Source organism: Zophobas morio, unplaced genomic scaffold (genome assembly GCF_036711695.1).
Source record: "Zophobas morio isolate AGI-343-1 ecotype UQ-CSIRO unplaced genomic scaffold, CSIRO_AGI_Zmor_V1 ptg000023l, whole genome shotgun sequence".
Taxonomy (NCBI): domain Eukaryota; kingdom Metazoa; phylum Arthropoda; class Insecta; order Coleoptera; family Tenebrionidae; genus Zophobas; species Zophobas morio.
The window spans coordinates 5,058,078-5,078,836 of record NW_026972128.1 but is presented as its reverse complement, the minus strand read 5'-3'; the positions used below and the strand labels follow the sequence as shown (position 1 = coordinate 5,078,836).

Genomic DNA, 20,759 nt, shown 5'->3' with positions numbered 1-20,759 from the left:
CTTGTTGAAATATAAAGTTTCGTTCTCCAAAAACTGGTATTACTGAGGGGAGCATAAGTTCCTCTAGAAGCCTTCTGTATACATTAGCGTTTAATCTTTCTTCTACTATTGCGCAAATTCCACGTCCTCTGCTGCTAACCCACCCCCAAACATTAACGGAAAAGCGACCGGATTGTTTATATTTATTGCAATAGCCTTCATCATATCTCGTTCCTGGGGGTCTATAGACACGACGACGCCCATTACTATATGATTTGAAAGTTTTTTCGTCGGAAAATATCACATTATTCCACATATCTGCAGGTTCATTGACAAATTCCTGAGCAAATAATACCCTATTTGCCTTGTTTTGCTCAGTTAAAAATATTTTATTGGCAGCAGCCCGATTTCTTAATTCAGTTTCGTGGACTCTCTTCCGGGCTGTTTTCAATGATGCAGGGAAATTCGTTTGCTGCCTTGCGTTAACCACTGTTTCGAAAGGATATTCTCGAATGAAATTTGCCAATTGAATGTTTTCGTCTGCAGTCGTTTTTCTTGGACGACCCGACCCCGCTCGTCTGATAATTCTACCATATTCATTAATTTTTTTTTCGCCAGTAGGACAGTATTCTTGCTAATATGCAGCTCAGTTGCTATTGTTCTAATTGAGACCCCATCCCTTAAACGTTGGGCAATAGTTTGCTTTTGAACTTCATTCAAACTTGGCATTTTTGAATTGGCACTTGACATTAATCAAGGTGACATTTTTTAAATTTCATGTTGAATTACATTTTAAAGAGCTGTTTACAATGCAAAAATTTTCAGTGTCCCAGTTTTTTATTTCCACCGATGGTACATACAAATGTAGACAAGGAAATGTCTATTTAGTCTACATAATTCAGTGAAAGGTACTTAAATAGGAGTAATTTTAGCTAACAATAAAATTAGGGACATTCTTCTAAACGCTATTGAGTAGTCCAGGCGATTATCAACTCAGGTCCAAGGTCATATCTGGTACCAGGAGCGCCTTAATCCCTCGTTTTAACTGCGTACTAAACTGATAAGAGCACCTACTGTAAACTTTGCATAAATTTTAGCTGACCCTTTTTAAATTCCTGTTTAAAATTCGTGCAAATAGAAACAAACGTGAAACAAAATGAGTTAGAAAGTAGACGTGTAATAAATAAAGATTTTTAATGTTTATTATTAAGTATATTTTTTCAAACTAGGCGTTCTTTAAAAAATTTTTCAAGTAGTCAAATAAAGAAAAAACAAATAGTGTTAATTCAAGAGATCGTGCAATTCCTACAGGTTGTAAACCTCTACTGACGATCCGGTTATTAAAAAATTGTGCAAATTTAATACAAATCCTACTAGTCTTCGACATGAAACCGCTGTTGTCAACTATTCAACCCAACTTCCTATTTTTCTCTACCTCAGGATCTCATAACTTCCTAATGTCCCACTACACCATAAGTTAATAATTTCATCCAATTTTTCCATTAATAATGCATGTCTCCTTGGCACCCGGCAAAGCCGACCTCGCCAAAGACGTCACCAAATAAACAATTCAAATCCGAACGCAACAAAAATATGACTCTCCCTTTTTTCCTTATCCAGAGATTAGCATTTCCCAACTTCAAAGCTGCGCGAGTGAATAATTAATTTGAAAGGAGAGCTAAATCCAACTCTTCATCAAATTACATTTCTGCCACTAATTGCGCTTAATTTTTATCCTCCACTTCATAACCGCCCCTCCCCGCCCCCAGCTCTTTGTTTTCCTCGCGTATCACGGCCCTCCAAATCTGAATAATTAATTAGAAAAATTATCCCGACGAAAATATGGTGGATGCGCCGGGATAATTCCTCGTTCGCGTTTTACGTCTGCTTCTAAATTCAGGCGTTATAATCCCGGAAAATTAGGTGCAAGGTTTAAGCGGTAAAGTGTGTCAACTTGTTTTTTTGCCCAAATTTTCATGTAATTAATTTTCTAGTGGCCAGATTTGCTGATAAGTTAACTTAGCATCCCGACAAAAAATGTTTGGTTTATAACTGACTGATTTGTGTACCAAATTGGAATGCTTTATTTTTAACTATAGAAAGTAATTTTAGGTAATTATTTCTCATTATTTTCATTTGCAGGAAAATAATTTTGCATAGTAGGGTTGCTATTTTTATTTTTAAACACTTAGAAGCCTTTTCTTGGAAAGAACTCTGTGATGTTGAATCTCGATAACTTATTATTCTAATTATTGTCATACGTAATTTACAGTTCTCGCATGAAAAACTTTACGAATCTCTACAAATGTAACAATTTTACAATTATTGTACACACTTAAGTGCCTTCTAAATGAAAATAATAATAATTAATAATAATAATACAAAATGCAAAACCATAAGTACAATTTCTTTTATTGTGCTGCGTCTTCTTATCCGAACACCTTTCTTTATGTAACTAAGTAGACGTCTAAAAAAATATTGTCGCAAGTGTAAAAATACATTGCATTGATAATCTCGAATTTTATTCCTTCAAAAGACGATTAAAGTTTTACTACTCAGGAAAATTTTCTATTCTTTTCTAATACTATTAAATGATGAATCACTTATATTTTGACGTCTGTTAACAGGAATATGCTTTATTATTATTCTGTCACTTTTTCTGCACATTTTTGTCGACTGAATCAGTGGTACTTACCCATTGGCTGGCGTCAGCAGTACAAATGGCAGAAATTTAGTTTAAAACTCAACTCGTTTATAGAACTGCTTCAAGATTTATTCTCAAAAACTTTTACTACTCTGAATATAATGCTCGAAGGCCACCCAGAATGCCCCGCAACGCCCCCTCTAGCCGTTTTTCCCACTTTTCCCGGACTAGTTACCACATCTCGAGCTTCCGTAATGACGCAAGTTCGCCGCCCCCAAGCAAATCTTGCTTGCAGGTTCCACCCCCAACGTGAATTCCGTGGGTGAGCCCATCGAGAGCAAGAGTCTGCTTCCGTCGGGAGAGAAAACGGCCACTTACGGCGAAATGCTGGTGGAAAAGATTCACGGATTCGGCGAAAAGCTGCTGGGCCATCATCGTTCGGACAGCGATTGTTCCACGAGAGGGAAAACAGGTGAGTTTTACGAGGGGCGGCTCGGGTTGTAAGCACCAGTTTCAGGCACCGTTCACCCCATGCTGACCGTTACTCACACGTCGTATTCGTGCCACGAAGTGCTGGGGAAGAAGAGTACGGACTCGTCACCTTCACACAGCCAGATATCAAGGAACTCGTCGAAGAAGTCGAACAATTCGCTTCTGGTCAACAACGGGAAATTAGAAGGTGGGGAAATGGGGAGAATATGAGGTGGTCGAAGGGGTTTATGTTTGATACACAGTAGCAAAGGCGGGTTTTGCTGTAAATTGTCACAGTCACTGCCGTTGGGGGCCATCTTGGTCTTTGAAGTGAAGGAATTGAATAATTCTTGCAAGAATTGGATGTCTTAATAATAATTTTATCCTCAAGTGTTTGAAGAAAAGCCTTTTGAAATAATACTTTTTGTTCACTTTTAAAACCGACAACTTATATGTTAGCGGCAAAAAATAAGTTGCACCTCAGTTGCTATATGCGCAGAGAGCGGCAAATCCGCTGCAGCCAAGATGGCCTCCGCTCTTGCATCCATCGTGCCACCGCCCAATTCCGCACACTTATTTTACCAAAGCCGTGAAATTTTGAATCTCGAAGCCATCGCTTCCACTTCTGCGGCTAGCTACCCAATTTGCATAAATTACGTTTCTTATGCATCCGCTCGAGTTCGACCACCTCGAGACTTCACCCTTCGCTGCTCACTTTACGATTCATTCCAGAAGTAAGACATATCGTTAGAAAAGCGAGTACTTTGGACGTGACTAGCGTCAAAGTCTCCCTGAAAGACATCGTTTGCTACTTGTCGCTTCTGGAGGCCGGGCGTCCGGAAGACAAACTAGAGTGTACGTATAAATTCGTCTGGTGTTGCGACGACGAACTACAAACAACTTTCCAGTTATGTTCCGGTTGTACGACACCGACGGAAATGGCGTCTTGGACACTAACGAGATGGACTGCATCGTCAATCAAATGATGACTGTTGCTGAGTATCTGGGGTGGGACGTGACGGAGCTTAAGCCGGTAAGAGTCTTATAACTTGAATAGTTTTTGGGGTGTTTCTGCGATGATTCAGTATTACAATTATTTTGTGCGTTTTATTTGTTGTAAAGAAAAAATATCCATCTCGATGAATATAAATATGGTTGCGATTTATACGTACGTATATTATCCACCTGCAAAAAACTGCATCTTTTCGTACCAAAATAAAAACAAATTTTATAAATATGTAGATCATAAAGTAGTATTAAAGTTATTGATAGATAATGTTTAGCTAAAATTTTAGCTAAGGAAAGTAAATAATAATAATTTATTAATAAAAATTAATTACCTCACTTTTTAGCTATAACTCTGTTCCTCTACTTCACTCTACTATTTGTCTAACTGATCTTGATCTGACACCCTATTTATAGATTACGTTGTATCTTTCTGGAGTGTTCAGCTAATCCGCTTCCAGAGCACTCTTACTGATGGACCATTGGTCAACGCCATAGGTTTATTTGTGGTACTGACCAGAAACAATGCAGCCCTAAATAAATAAAAATACCTGGAACGGAATATATTCCTTTCCTCCTCTTGAGAAACTTCAAAACTACATCACACATGAAAACCATATATGGGGTTACTCAACATTACTGCACCTTTGTCCACCGACTTTAATACCATTTTTATCAACAAAACAAAAGACAAATCAAAGTTCTTCTATCAGGATTTGCATTTTTAAAACGTTTATAAAACTCTGAAAGAAAGGTGTTACTTAGAAATAATCATTGTAATGGCATCTAAAAACACACATATAGACAATTATATAGAAAGTCCTCACCATTAATCTGCAAAGAGTTTATAGATAATTCTTAAAGACTAAGGGAATTATAACAAAATTAAATAAAATTTGAGAAGAAACAAAACCTCTTTTTGCAAGAATTTTCCAAAGCAATTTAGTAAAAACTCGAATGTGACTCAAAGCACAGAACTGCTACAAAAATATTTACTTAAGGTAAGAGAACGTTGAATGTGTGTGTACCTTTCGAATAACTTGAATAGTAAAACTCATGCAGTGAACTAGATGGTGGTAATGGAGTTTACAAAACAATTTACTCATTCTGTGTACTACATAAATTAACAATTTTCAACAAAAACCAGACATAAATAAACGATCGGAGTTCTGTCATCAATGAGTGAAAATCTAACCGATATAAAAGATTAGCCTGTCAATGAAAAATCTGATAAAGACACAGAATGGATTGAGGTTAAGGGAAAACCAAAAACGTCAAATCTTAACAGTAAGGAAAGATGAAAATCTCAGGATTTAAACAGGTGTCAAGAAAAAGAGAATTTATACATTTATTCTCCATTTACTTGGAAAATAAATTTTCTAATAGAAAATGCTTCGCTTAAATAGAACAAAATTTGAAGTACTGTAGACTTAAGACTACTTATTCACATATAATGAAATATGTTAGATTTTTTTTTCAAAAATGAAATAATATTTACTTCCTGAGCGTAAGCTAAGAAGTATTGTATCGACGACTGGCTATTTTTATGCTTTCTCAGCATTTCATGACCCCTACAGTACGAAAAAATAGGTCCTCGTTTCCGTCTGTTTGCCGTCGGACCGCGTCTGTGTCGATTTTTATTAGAGAGACAATCTTCCAAACCACCGCACCGATTATTGTCAAATTTTTATGCATATTAAGAATATCTACCACATAGCAAAACACTAACCAAAATTTATCTGTTTATCCCCACCAACTTTAATATGACGTCATCTCCAACTTTTACAATAGTAAACGTTATTTAAATTTTATAAAATAAAATACTCCTCTATTTGTAGTTAATGAATCTGTGTGGGAAAAAAACAAAATTGTATAACATTTTATAGTTTAACTTTGAAATCGTAAAACCCATTAATCTGTAATCTTATAAACGTTTTAAGGTTATCGGAAGAATGATAAATCATTAATCAAAATTTATTCGTTTATCGCCTCCCAAATAAAATAGTTGATGTCATCGCCAAATTTTACCCAATAAATCTAAAATATGCACAGTATTAATAGTATGTACTTGTGGTTTATCAGTGCATTCATATTTTTTAGAATTGCTTATACAAGGTGACTCAAAACAATTAATAAATGGGGCAATATATTTTATTGCACATCCCTTTTTCTCGATAATTTGAGGATACAGTACTGATACAGTACACTGAACTTATTCAAATTTACATACTTACATGTTCTTGCTAAAATGTTTATGCCGTCATCAAAAAAAATTATATGGAAAAACTCACTATAAACATATACATACGATGCTTCTGTACTTATACTGCAACAATCAATACATAGGACATTAACTTTAGCTCATAGCTCAAAAAATTTTCAAAGTTAAATTTTCTAATTTTTCGAAGCGGTATCTGTTCGACTGTTCTTTAGAGGTGAGGAAAATTCTGTGGAAATAATCTTCGACCAATTTTTTGTTTACACCTGGTTACGTGCTAGTATTGTGGAAATTTTAGATGATAGAAATATAGTATGGCGCGACAAAAAACTTACTGTCAATAGTGATAAAGTTTTAAATGGTGGTACTGTAATACCAAGTGTTCCGGTCTAATATAAATCTATAAAAATATTGTTTCCTTTGCCCAAAAGCTGTGAGTGTTTGCTAAAATGCTCATGTACTTATTAATCGATTCTTTTACACATTTTACGTTCCATTGTGTCGACGTAATTATTATTCTTTCACTACTATCCAATAATGGTGTTGTCTCTTCTACTGGTAGGTAATAAAAATAATTAACCATGTTGGCATGGTGAATCTAGGCTGCCGTATTTAATGTACTGACTTGACATTTTTTCACAGGCCACTTGATTTTCATGGATATCTTGATCTTAAATTCGTTCCGACCTTTTACATTATCATCGAAGAAAACTTAAATATATGTGCTAGTAATGAAAAAAAAATATATATATATGTATATATAAACCACGGGAGAGAACAATTTTTATAACCTCGCTTTCATATATAATTCAGCTCAGCTATAATAACTGTTATCTCATTCTCCAAATTGACCCATTGTGTTGGTTCATCTACCCATAATGAAGTAAACACTGAGCCTATTGTTGCCATTAGCTACAAATCACATGTCATGAAGCTGGTTTTACAGTATACTCAAATTCACGGGTCGTCGAGCATTATGAGTATGACTCATTCTTGTAGTAGATTTGTTGTGGTTAGATGGGGCTGTCTGTACTTGTGATATTGGCGATTTGGGGCTGTTTTATCCTTTTAAACTTGAGTTTTTCATTATTTTGAATGCGACAAGTGTTTCTCGTGCTTCTCTTCATTTTAGTAGCGTACATTGGACATCGAATCGCTTGAAGTTTGGTATTGCATCTATTCGACGATTATAGTACAGTAGTGCATTAAAGTTAGAATGTTTTTCCTTTCATTCTCTTTTGTATTGAGCTGTAGAAGTTTCTGAGCAATCTCCATAGTAATCGACAAGTTTTTCACTATTCTACTGGTACTTTCCTTTGTAAGGTTTTTCACTGGTAAAAAGATCTTGATGAAAATTTTCCATGTTTCTCACTCAAGTTGTCGAGGTACCAAATGGTAGTCCAGGATGTGTACTTTACCAGATAAGCACAAAATAAACTAATTTCATTTAAAATATCTTTCTATGTATATATGTTCTTAAATGTGGTTGATTTTAACGCAGATGGAGACCTTGCTACATGGTAAATAAAATATTATTTTATTACAAATGATCTGGTCAGTTACGCTGTAAACATTCTTCACTTTACTATTATGCCTCAGTAGAAACCAAAAACCCTACTTTTAAACACTTTGTCAAACGTCCCGTAACTAACTTCCACATTTATAATGCCGAAAACTGATTGTTGACCATTCATCTTAACGTTTTTAACAAGAAAAGTTTCGCTTTCAAGTCCTACATTCATTGCTACATCCCATAATTAAAATTTCGCCAACAACCTACTTGAAATTTTCGCCACTCCGTAAACACTATCTGCAAATATCCATCTCGTATCTCGATCGCAGAAGCAGCGTCCCTTTCTAAAACCCGCCCCTCCTCCTGCCACGTCCTTTGACGTCCGTCCGCCCGTCCCCTAAAGATTCGCAGATCTCCCTGACCTGTCTGGTTTTTTCCAGATCCTGCAGGACATGATGATAGAAATAGATTACGACGCGGACGGGACCGTGTCTTTGGAGGAGTGGAAGCGGGGCGGCTTAACGACGATCCCTTTGCTGGTGCTTCTGGGACTCGACACTAATGTCAAGGAGGACGGGAATCATCTGTGGCGACTGAAGCATTTCAGCAGACCGGCATATTGCAATCTCTGCCTGAATATGCTCGTCGGATTGGGAAAAAAGGGATTATGTTGCACATGTTAGTGGCGGTTTTGATGTGATTATGAAGTGGAGAGGGTGCGGATGAAAGCGAGAATTGGATTGCTGCGAATAACGTTGAGATAATGGGTTTTGACGGTTCTGAGAATGCGAGATTGTGGCGGGCAGTATGTAGATTGTGTTGTTTTTTACGGGGTGCGGAGACGGCGACGGGGGGCGAATTTTAACTAATTAATATTACTTTTCGGTGTAATAAAAAAAATAAGAGCGCATTTGCTAGTCGTTATTCGAAAAGTAAGCAACAATTTTCATTTTTACAGGGTCGTTCCGTACTGTATGTGATTATGCTACAAAATTTCACGTTTCCTCTGCGTTTCAGTTCTACTAGAATGCTACACATAGCATAATTAAAAATAAAAATAATAATTAACAGTCAAAAATTAGACAAAACTAGCTATTGTAAAGTGTATAATTTGAACGGAATATACTAAAGCAAGCTGATTTGGGCCTTTTTGCCATAAATCATTGTGCTTCTAATACCTGCTAATATCGAATCAAAGTGCAACTCTAGCCTTCACACATCAATCGTTAGCAAAGTATTTACAAGTTCTGGAACGCCGTTTTCTTTACCGAACTAAAAAGTAAAACGAAAAACGAACACCTACTGGTTAAACCTTTCTAACAAAATTTACTTATATGCTAAACGGCTATAAAGAACTCTATTAAATGCAAAACTTTAAACTTTGCGACATTTGCTATTTTACGTCATCTACGAATTTTATCGCATAAAAACGAAAATTCTCATAATCTAGGTAATGCATTTGTTACTCTATATAAAAATAAGTACATGCCACAAAGTTTAAGCCAAGCTTAATAAAAAAACACTAACTTATTACTTCTTATTCAATAGACTTCACTAATATTTATCCACAATGAAACATTTGTTTTGTAGTTGTTAATGTGTCTGATACTTTCACCATCACAGTCACTACCAATTTATTCGTCGCTTTCACAAGTATTCACTGTAACTTTTCTCTATGTTTTTCCTGTATTTTTATTTGGATTGGATTAAAATGGCAGTGGTAAGGCGGAAGCCTTAAAATTTCATGGGCATATGTTCTTGCTAATTCACCCACAATATATAAAGTAGGTGTACTCTTGGAATGTTGTTTTGCTAAATTTAAAAGCCCAGGTCTAAGAAACTGCCTTTGAAGTGAAATCTTGTGGAGTTACAACCACAGAATAATGTCATGTTTAGGCCATAATTCTGTTGGAATTCTTTTGACTTTTTTAAAATGGTAATAAGCATTGTCCGGTGTTATTAACAATAGTTCTTCGAGTCTTTGGAAGATAGCTACATGTCACGAACTATTCCTTGAAGTCCGCTTGCATTTATAACGAGGAACCTTTTTTCATTACTAGTTTTTCGTAGTTATTGAAAGCATTGAGGGCTATCATCTTCTCAGGAGTACTTTTTACCACCTTTTCCAAAAAATCCACGTTTCGTCTAGAAAAACTGTCGTTCGTGATTAATTCCTTCGTATGACTTTTAGATACCATAATGATATTCAAGCAGTTAGGTGGCTTAATGAGTAGAGCAGCGGAAAGATACCCTGATATGGACTTGGGGAAGGCAATATGATACATATCACACACCGATGTTCAGTGATTGGTTTTCATATATAGGAAACCTAAATCTTTCGGTGCATTTGATAGGGTTGTTCTACTTACGTTTGCAATTTCTTTTTCTTTCAAAACCCGCAGGTAAATGCAACATGGATGTTTCAGCGTTATTGGTTAGCTACCTGAGCCAAGTTGTGCTTAGATCACAAACTTCCCAATGGCTAATACTTACATTTAAAAAATATTAATGAAGTTAAAAATGTTAAGAATCACACGATTCAGAAGGAGGTACCGAATTGCATTGAAAATATTATGCTCGACAGACAGTAGCAGTTATTAGCGGCACAATGGCTTAAGGCAAGAAGAGCCAGTGTTAAGTTTGCTCTACTATAATGTCAAGTTTCAACGCAAACAGACACCTTCAATTGTTGCTGACATGAACATTGCGAGTGCAGTGCACTGCATTTGGTTCTCTAATTGGTGATCTTTTGATTGTATTTTCAACAAATTATTTAAAATGTACTAAGAGAATTGGAATAGTTTTTTCAATTCTACCTACTCCTATTATCGCGTAATTTTCCGCCCCACCAGAACTTCCCCCGCAGTTACAACCCTCCACAAATCCGGATAATTCCAGCTCAAATAATCCCGCTTCGGCTCCGGACAAAAGAAACGCGATACGTCGCGCTATTTTCAGCACGTCCATCGTTAAATCCTTTCATAAATATCTATAAATCGTCAGTTGTCACCGCGCCACATGTTCGTCGCGAAAATAAACAGAACTTGCCGTTTTTTCAATCTGAAAATACACAGTCCACGAGCGATACGTCCATCGCACGTGGACGAGACGTAGGGGAAGGTGACAAAAGATGGCTAAACACGAGTATACTACTACTGCTATTACACTAACTTGTCAACTACGTTATTGTTCAAACACTGTAAACTATAAAAATCGATCCTATATCGTAACTTGTCAGTAAATCGATGACGTCGCAATGTTCTTCCGTGAATCGGATGCGAGCTGTCTCCAGCACAGTAACACAAAATTTTCCGCTTTTGCAGTCTGCAAATACACGGTCCACGAGAGGTGCGTCCACCGGGCGCCCGCCAGCTGCATCGCGACGTACGTCAAAAGCAAGAAGTCCAGCCAGACGCTACAGCACCACTGGGTGGAGGGAAACTGCCAAGGCAAGTGCTCCCGCTGCCGGAAGCCGGTGAAAGCGGGCATTACGGGCCTGCACTGTCGATGGTGTCAGATTACGGTAAGTTTGCCGGAGGGATGCGATGGGCCGGGATCGATCAGCATGTCAGGGTCCGGTTAAATTAAATAGAAAATCGAGAGGGAGACCGGGAATGCATTAGCAATAAGCTGATTTCGGATGTAATGTGGGAAATATGCGGGGGGAAATGTAAATATGGGGGTTGCGGGGGCCGGTCGGGGCGCTTCATGCGAAACAGGAGAAAATGGCAGGGGATATAACTAAATGTAGCTTGCTGCTAGTGAAAAAAATAAATCATCTAAATCGGCGGTTCCCAAAGTGTCGCGTGAGGATTTTCAAGAAACATAAACAACACTATTCTCCAACTTTGAAAACATAGCACTTTTAAATAAAAAATAAAAAATAAAATTACAAAGAATTTGATATACACACACTTATATTATTTCGGGGCGACTTCTCACTCTTGTTTTACTAGCAGTTGATGCAGTCATAGACGACAAACTCAACTCACATAGATATGATTGCAAACGAAACCAAATGCTTGACAGCTTCATTCGTGAACTGAGAGTTTTCTTGTATTTTTCAACATTCCATGGTTTGATGTTTCTGTAAGTCTTCATTTTTAATGAAATCGCAAAAATTATCTAAAGACGGATTCTGTTTCCGTATAATCGTAATTGTTGTGCATGTCTTTGGGGAAATGGCATAATTGCAAAGCTATTATTTTAAACTTCGTATGTCTACAAAAACACGCTCAGGACTAACCATATTATACGAGTAGTTGGCTAAACTTCCTATAAGTTCTTAACAGCACTGGAATGACTCAAATTTCATTTTCCCTAGTAAAGGTCAACCATACATCTTTTTTTTAACTTTCATTTATCTTAACATCCCAGCTTTGCAGATTAATATTCAATATTCAGGTGTTCGAAAATATGGGCAAGGAAAAGTAGCTTAAGAAGCCAAAGAGAATTGGAAAACAGGTTCTTATAGTTCAATTTTTCGGCTTCTGTTATGCTTTTAACTGAAGACCTTTTCCAAGACGTTACCCCTCGAAACCCTCTTACTTCTATGAAATAAAGAATATTTATGTATAAGGAACCCATGTCTTCACAATTTTTTCTAATCTGTAGCGTCTTTCCTTTGATGAAATTACTATTTTAATGACACTTTTCAAAACACTTTCCATTTCAGGAGCTACTTTTCGCAATTGACCACAAGAATAGATCGATCGATGTCTTGTCATAGCCTTGGGACCATCGATGCTGTACTCATGAATACTTTGCATAAAATTATCGAATAAACGTTGCATCTGCCGCTAAGGGCGTACAAACATGGTGGAAACTTTCGTAAAACGCGAACAACTTGATAATAGATAGTGCAGGTAACAAACAAAGAAATTAAGTGCGACAGGAGGGGGGCCCTTTTGAAAAGTTTGGGAACCACTGATCTAACTAAAAAATCACTTGGCGCCCTCACCTTACACCTACCCAAATCGCCTTACCGCCGAAATCTTTAATTCATTACCTCCGCCGCCCCCGAAGCCGCTCCCGGCCGCGTAATCATTTTATCCCTTACTTTGCGCCCGCTCTTCCGCTCTAATCAGACGTCGCCTTACAGCTCCACAACAAGTGCGTGGCGCAAGTGAAGGCCGAGTGCGGCCTGGGAGAGCACGCCGTCCACATCCTCCCCCCGACGGCCATCTGCCCCATCGTGCTGGACCGGCAGCGCTCTCTCCAGAAGCGAGGCTCCAAGTATGGACACGACAACGTTGGTACCGTGCCATAGTCGCGCCTTTGTCTGAGCTTGACGTTTGCAGGGGAACTTCGCTAACACCACCAACAAGCAGCCGGCGATGTCCTTCCAAATCACCACGTCGCCGAACTCCGTACCGCTGCTGGTCTTCATCAACCCCAAGTCGGGGGGGCGGCAGGGCTCGAGGATTCTGAGGAAGTTCCAGTACATACTCAACCCGAGGCAAGTGCACAACCTGGCGAGGGGCGGCCCGATGGAGGGGCTGAGTATGTTCAAGGATGTGCCGAATTTCAAGGTGATATGTTGCGGGGGCGACGGCACGGTGGGATGGGTGTTGGAGACGATGGGTAAGTGGGGAGAGGGAAGGGCGAGAGGCGGTTTGGCTTTTCGCTAGAGGAGGTGGTGGAGGGTGAGAAACCTATTTTTTATGCAGCAGCAAATTCACGCCTCTTTTTTTTACAGTGCGATCAAAAAACTTTCTAACCGTTAAGTGGATACAAAATTTATTGGTTTGGACTTGAAGCTGTGTTGTGCAACAGCGGGCGTTAATTGAGATTTTCTTAATGAGATTAAAATATAAAACAATCGGTTCATCAATTCTGTTCTAAGAAGCAAAAGTATTAATTTATTTGATACAGCTGCTAAAAAATCTGGCTCTCCTGGATCATCCATTTTGTTTTAATCGAGACATCATTAGACTTATAAGGCAAAAGCATATAACATGGTCAAAGTTTAAGGCATTGGAGAAATAGAAATGTCACGAGTCTTTTAAAATTCTGGGAACTAAAATAAAAAAAGATATAAAAATTTATACATATTAAACTAAAACCAAAGGGAAAAAAATCATTGAAAAATCCAACAGCTATACCTTCGGTGATGAGCTATAAAATCTGTACCTTTTCCAACCGACCAATTTGATTAATCAATTTGTTTCTTACCTTTCTGACTCTTTCTAAACCAGGTACTAGAATCTCACAACCAACAACCATTCCAGCATTCTGGTTTTGAACAATATGCCTAAAAATTAAGTCTTAAATAATCTCTCTAAATTAAAACCCAACCTTACAACAAGTCATGATCTTATTTCTCCTTTTTCACCTCGAAACTGAAGAATGATTTTTGCACTTTAATTATATTTAATCCATTTTTAAAGCTCTGACCATTTTTCGGACTATTGGAAAACTTCTAAAGGTTTGTCAAGTATTAAAGAAATGTCAGATATTGTAAATTCCATGCCAATAACAATAATCAACAAAGTAGCTAAAGTATTTGAACTGATTATTTTTCACCATATTTCCAAGAAAATATCCATCAATGCTTTATAGCTCGAATATCAACTGTAAAGTAATCTATAGTCTCAATAGCTCAATTTTTGTATAATAATCTAGATGAACATGTCCAAGGTGACGAAATGTATACCGATTTCTCAGAGGCGTTTGATCGTGTTGATCCTAAACTATTTCTAAATAAACTCGATGCCTTGCGTATTATGCTGGAAAAGAACAAGCGATTAAACAATAAACAAATATAGCAATAACAAAAAAATCAAGGTAAGATTCGTAAACCACAAGTATAATATATTATTTCATACAAAATCGGTAATGCTAAATTTGCAACATAATGAGCGGACGTCATTAAATTGTTGGTGGGGGTGATTAGCCTAATTTTGGTCAGCGTTTTACCAGCTACATGATATTCCTAATATATGTACATACAAAATTTGCCAACAATCGATCCAGTAGTTTCTGCCTAATAAAAATCCGCACAGACGGCGGACAGACAGACAGACAGACAGATAGACAGATAGAGAGATAGAAACGAGGGACCTATTTCTTCGTACCCTAAGGATCATGAAAGCTAGAGAAAACAAGAGTAGGGCGTCGGCCAATGGACTCGGTTACAATACTTCCTTAGCTTACGGTCGGGAAGTAAAAACACACAGTGCGTGGGGGAACAAAATAAGATATTTTGGTACTATAATAATCTATACAGAGACCTTGACTTTAGCCACAATCGTCATCAAATTGGCGGGTAATATGAAACACTAATTTTCAACATAACAGTGGATAAACTTTTGCATTCAGATTGAGCCTATGAGGTTAAAAGACGGTCAAACAATATTAATAAACAAACACAAAACACTTTGTCACAAATCTACTAAAATTCGCATACCTTGCGCATACTACTGAGTGAGTATTCAAATTTCCATCAAATCTGTCACTTATGTTGTTTTATTTTGGCACATAAATGTAGTGGTTATGCTTCAAAACTTTGACAAGATTTGAATGTAAGTCTTGCGAATCCACTTTGTCGCTAAGTTTTGTCTCCGACTTTATTTTGATTATAAATATTGTTGTTGAATTTATTTCTCAGTAATACATATTAAACGACTAAGTATACAGCGATTATGTACTTACCGAATAATTTCGACTCGACTGGAATGGGTTTGACTAGACTTTAATTTTCTCATTGACTCGACGGTGGTCGCTATTTAAACCGCGTTACGTTCTTCTAGAAAATTCGCGAACGCCGCCTTCGAGGTTGTTCTGGAGTCCGCCATTAAGGTTTCCGACACGGTATCTAGGCTTTTATCTATTCGGATGCCGCCGTCACCGATTTTGAGTCACCACCACTAATCGCCGTACGTACTAGAAAACCCATAGGTGACATACCGGGACGGCGTATGGGTTTATTTCGCAACAATATTAACAGCAACTTCTTAGCAATTATTAAATATAACATCAATCCTACTAATTACGTCCATTTTTTCTTTTTGCGCAAAAGTTTGGATGCCAATAATTGAAGTCTGTTTCCAACAGAATTCTAAATATATTCTTCTGCTATATCAGTTGCCTTCCCTCCACCATGTGTCTACTATCTAGCATTATAGCAGATGTCCTTCTAACTCAGTGGCCTGTGTACCTGCAAGGATTTAGCAACTTCAAATATTTAGCGATCTTTCGTGGCATGCTGCCAAAAGTATTGACATTAATGTTTCGTCTACTACATTTTCCACTTGTTGTTCCAAGAAATAATTGTGAACTTTCAATTGACAAACAACGCAGAGATAAATATTTTTGAAATAACTCAACAAAACTTACAGCTCTCTGTTTCCCATCATAAATTTTTTGATAATGCACTTGAGTTTGAGAACTTATTCAGGTACTCATAGAAAAAAATTATGTGTGCCGCACGGTAGGTGTTCGTCTCGATCAAAAAGATCACAAGACTTAAGACGGACGGAAAAAATCACTTATTCTATCTAAAATTACAGATGCTTTGTCAATATCGAACTGTCGTATAACTGGACCTAAGTCTGTTAGCCGACTTTTAATAACAATGATAACAATGTTAACCTCTAGTAGAAGAATAGCCCACTTTTACAAATTTACCGCAGTTGCAGATATTATGTTTGATAATAAAACCAAATAAACTGCAAAATGGCCATTAAGCTATAAGTTTAATTAAAGGAGGTGTATTTAAACGACCAACCTTTTTAATCCCCCAATTTTCCGAAGAAAAACTTGTCTGGTCTTGGAAGCCTTTTTGTCGAAAGATCAAAAAAAAAACTTAACATAAATCTAGCACATTATTTTCAAATAACTTAACTTTTGTACAATATAGTTTCAAATATGTTTTTTTTTTGTATTAAGACAGAATCCCCTCCGTCCACTTCCCCGGACACAGTAGCGAAAAGCGAAATGCCTCGACCCGCGCCGCTTCCGTCCCGTCTTCTTTATCATTTTTATTTTTAGACAAAGTGGAACTAGAATGTCAGCCAGCTGTTGGCGTTATTCCTTTAGGGACAGGAAATGATCTGGCAAGGTGTTTGCGATGGGGCGGCGGATACGAGGGCGAATCGATTCACAAAATACTGCACAAAATAGCGCGAGCACACCCCGTCATGTTAGACAGGTGGTTGATCGAGTTGTCCGACACGTCGCAGCCAGACCCCGACCAGAAGATACAAGACACCAGGATCCCCTACAACATAATCAACAACTATTTCTCGGTCGGAGTGGTAAGTAGAGCGCTCCTTACAGCGTCGCGTTTTTCTCTGTGCATTTATTTTGCGATACGAACTTGATAGGATGCGGCAATTTGTGTGAAGTTTCATCTTGAGAGGGAGAAGAATCCAGAGAAATTCAATAGTCGGATGAAAAATAAATTATGGTATTTTGAGTACGCCACGACGGAGCAGTTTGCGGCGTCGTGCAAGAACTTACACGAAGATATCGAAATTATGGTGAGCTGTGTGTTGTTTGGGTGTCGACGGGGTGTATGTGGGGCAGTGGCGGATAAATTTTACTTGTTTGAACGTCGAAGCGGTGGAGCGAAAATCGAACTTAAAGTTGAACAAAAAAGCTAATGCGTCGGCAGTCACTTTTCATTGTGTTTGTTTTTCTAGCAACTTTGTTAACTTATTTTATTACTAGTGCCCAAAAAAACGCAGTAGCAAGTTATTTTGTCAGAGATTGCGGTTTGATATTGTATTTCATACCATGCGGTGTGTTCATATTTATAAATTTAATGAATAGTACAGTGAGTACCTAATCATATGCAATATAAGTATAAAATATGATCAGTTAATTCCATTAAGAAGTTAATTTCTAAAATATCATTTTTGAAATCGTATTGACAAAAAGGAAAGATGTAGGTAGTTGACATGACATCCTATCCGATCTGTAAATCTGATGTAGTCCTAAACTTTCGTCTCTTAACTGTGCCACGATAATATTAATTGCTTTAAGAAAACGTTTACTTTTAACAGTTCTTCATTTGATTGTATTTAGAAAAGGGTACCAACCGCATCAACACAAGAAATTCTCTTGCCAACCTTTCTGCCTCAATTTTTACCAAATTAAATTCGTCCTTTATATTTTTAATATCCAAATGAAGTGTTAAACATGTTTGACACTTTTTTAATATTTTTCTACAAAATCTTACTACCATAATTAATGATGTTTAACACCGTTCTAAACTTTTCATACTGACTTTAGCTTCATCGGTATCTGTTTAGACGTTAATATAATAATTGCTGAAAGGACCTTTAACACTTCCACGTAAGGTATATAAATTGAAGACTGGCCTGAAGTGTATGACCAATTTAATTCAATATTCATCCATCGAAAATAATACAAGACTCATTATGGCTCAGATCTTACTCATGTTTGTTTATGGCTTAATTTAAATGTATCCAGTCATCAAATCTTGTGACTATGGTTTCTTTAAGCCGATAACCAGCAAATATGACAATAAATTCTGTTTAGAATTCGTGAATAACATAGCTATAAACGCTCTATTTTCATTCCTGAATTACTGATTTTACTATAAAAAGAAAAGACGAAAAGCTTCTAACTTTATTATCACAAGGAACATGGGTTGAGATGCGTTATTTTCGACTAGAAATTCGTTTTTGGTCCGGTGTTAATTCGGCTACATATTATCCCTTACTACTTTTTACAATATGACCACGTATTTGTCAATAGTGGTGATCCTTTTTAAATTTAAATTAATGTTTTCATCGACGTTAGAGTTATCAGTAATTTGTGAACTAGGTTGCGAAAGCTCCAGTTCATTTGGTAAATAATTAACTCACTTTTTTCGCCCAAAATAGAGTTAGTCGAACAAAACAATTAATTAATTGAATTAAAAAAACGATCATTTTAACTTGACCTGGAAATTTTCAGAAGTGAAAAGTGGCAATGATACCATATGATCGAAAAACAAATCCCATGATATTTATTTGTAAAATAATGATCTTGGCATTGACTGTCAAACTGAACACGGGGCGCGTTGTTGTTGCCAACATAATTTGTTAATAATAACTTTCAACCCTTGCTAAAGGAATTTGTTCGACCTTATGGTTATACAATGTTCTTATAGTTTTATTAAAAACTATAAAAATATGTTTCTATGCTATTCAAATGCATAAAATTCGACATAAAATTCGAGCTATACTCGAGCGAATTACCAATATCACAGCATTACAGCAACACTTACGGAATGTTATTTTTGACGTATTGGGTTTTTATCAATCTAATTTTAAGATCAAAATGTGCACAGTAATATTAGAAATTTGCGAGCAGTTTTCCCGGCGCCTCCACCATATGTCACATTTGTCAGTTGGCGATAGTAAAATCGATTTAATCCACAAGAGTACTATAGTAACAAAATAAACAGAAACATAATACATTACTTACCCTGCACTAGATCCCAGGCTTTTAAACAAAGGTTTTCTTTCCTTTAACGCTCACTTGATCTTCGACTTTCGCTAACACACAGCGGATTGCTGTAACTACATTTAACAATTCCCTTATTAAATAAACTGCGCGTCAAAAGTTAAAGATATTTATGCAAGACATGTTTATGATTAGTTTTTTGATTGAGTAGGCCTAAATTAAATTAATTTCGATATCCCTAACTTTTGACGCGCAGTTTATATATAATCTTTTTTTTGGTTGAGGTTATATTGGGTTATATTTTCTTTTTACAAATGTCACTAATGTCAGAATTGTATGTAGCTTTCAAATGTACTGCAATTTTCTCAAAAATGAACACATAATCTACACAAAGAACGAAAATTCACTTCCAATCGAAGCACAACTAGTTTTTTAACAGAAAGTTAATTCTGAGCCAATTTACCTCGCCAAAGTTTTATTATGTTTTAAAATAACTAGCTTATCGTTGATGTGACCAATATAATTAATGAGGTGTTACCGAGAAAACTGCATTTGTGTCAAAACTTTTTTGATTAAAACTTCAGCTAAGTTAGATATTAAAATAGAATCTTTTTCCAATACAATAATAATCCGTATAAGTAAAGTACTTTTCACAAGATAAAAACTTTTCGTGTTGTTGAGAATGAGACAAACACTTTAAATAAATGAAATAACTGCTTTGTGATGTCGCTAGTAAATGGATCGTATATCTAGAAACCAATAATCCATTTGTCTCTATGATTAACAGTTAATTGCGCTTTAGATATAGTACTTTTGTGGGCGCTGTTATAAATCAAATACGCAAAAAGAGAACCATTAGCGATCTATAGAACTTACTTCGAGTCTCTCGTTTCAATTATTCTGAAGTTAAATAATATAAGCAGGATCTTTAACTACATTAATCTGTAGAAGAGATTTTTTTTCTGATTTTGTAAGCTGTTGAAATTTCTTGTTGATTTCTTCTTCTAAGGTGAATCAAGAATCTCGATATCGCCAGTTTTGTAACGTATTGACATTGTGCAATATTGCACCTTAAGTATGTTACAATGTCAAATTAAACAGTAATTTTAAATTATACCTAGAGCTACATAACTATTCCAGTTTTAATTTTAGATAATACATTAAAATGAAGTCCTTATATGACGCTCACAATTGTTTTAAACACGCAGTAGGCCAAGATATTTTTTTGTTAGTTTAGCGTCAGTCCTGTCATATGACGTTATTTTTTAAACATTCGTAATGTTGTCAATTCTGTCATTAATTTAGGTAATTACTGTTGACAACAGAACTCAGTTGTCATCATTTATAACCTAAAATAAATTTATTATGACAAATCACAATATTGCCAACTAAAGTGTCAGATTTTTATAGATGGCGCGAATTTAAAACAATCGTGAACGGGTTATATGATGATTATAATAAAATTAAAAAATCCTGTGAAATTGGCACAATAATGATAAGAACAATATTGA

The 20,759-nt window shown here is 36.4% G+C and overlaps 1 protein-coding gene across 2 annotated transcripts in view; it reads left to right on the top strand.

Annotated features, from left to right (window-relative positions):
• Positions 1-20,759, top strand: part of Dgk (Diacyl glycerol kinase) — a 218,231-nt gene that overhangs the window by 190,598 nt on the left and 6,874 nt on the right. For both annotated transcript variants that reach the window (XM_064062543.1, XM_064062542.1), the window contains exons 5-14: positions 2,919-3,095; positions 3,141-3,302; positions 3,827-3,949; positions 4,003-4,127; positions 8,271-8,508; positions 11,154-11,353; positions 12,932-13,081; positions 13,131-13,413; positions 16,822-17,087; positions 17,157-17,312. In XM_064062543.1, the coding sequence (XP_063918613.1) occupies positions 2,919-3,095; positions 3,141-3,302; positions 3,827-3,949; positions 4,003-4,127; positions 8,271-8,508; positions 11,154-11,353; positions 12,932-13,081; positions 13,131-13,413; positions 16,822-17,087; positions 17,157-17,312 (1,880 nt within the window). The remainder of the gene's footprint in view (positions 1-2,918; positions 3,096-3,140; positions 3,303-3,826; positions 3,950-4,002; positions 4,128-8,270; positions 8,509-11,153; positions 11,354-12,931; positions 13,082-13,130; positions 13,414-16,821; positions 17,088-17,156; positions 17,313-20,759) is intronic.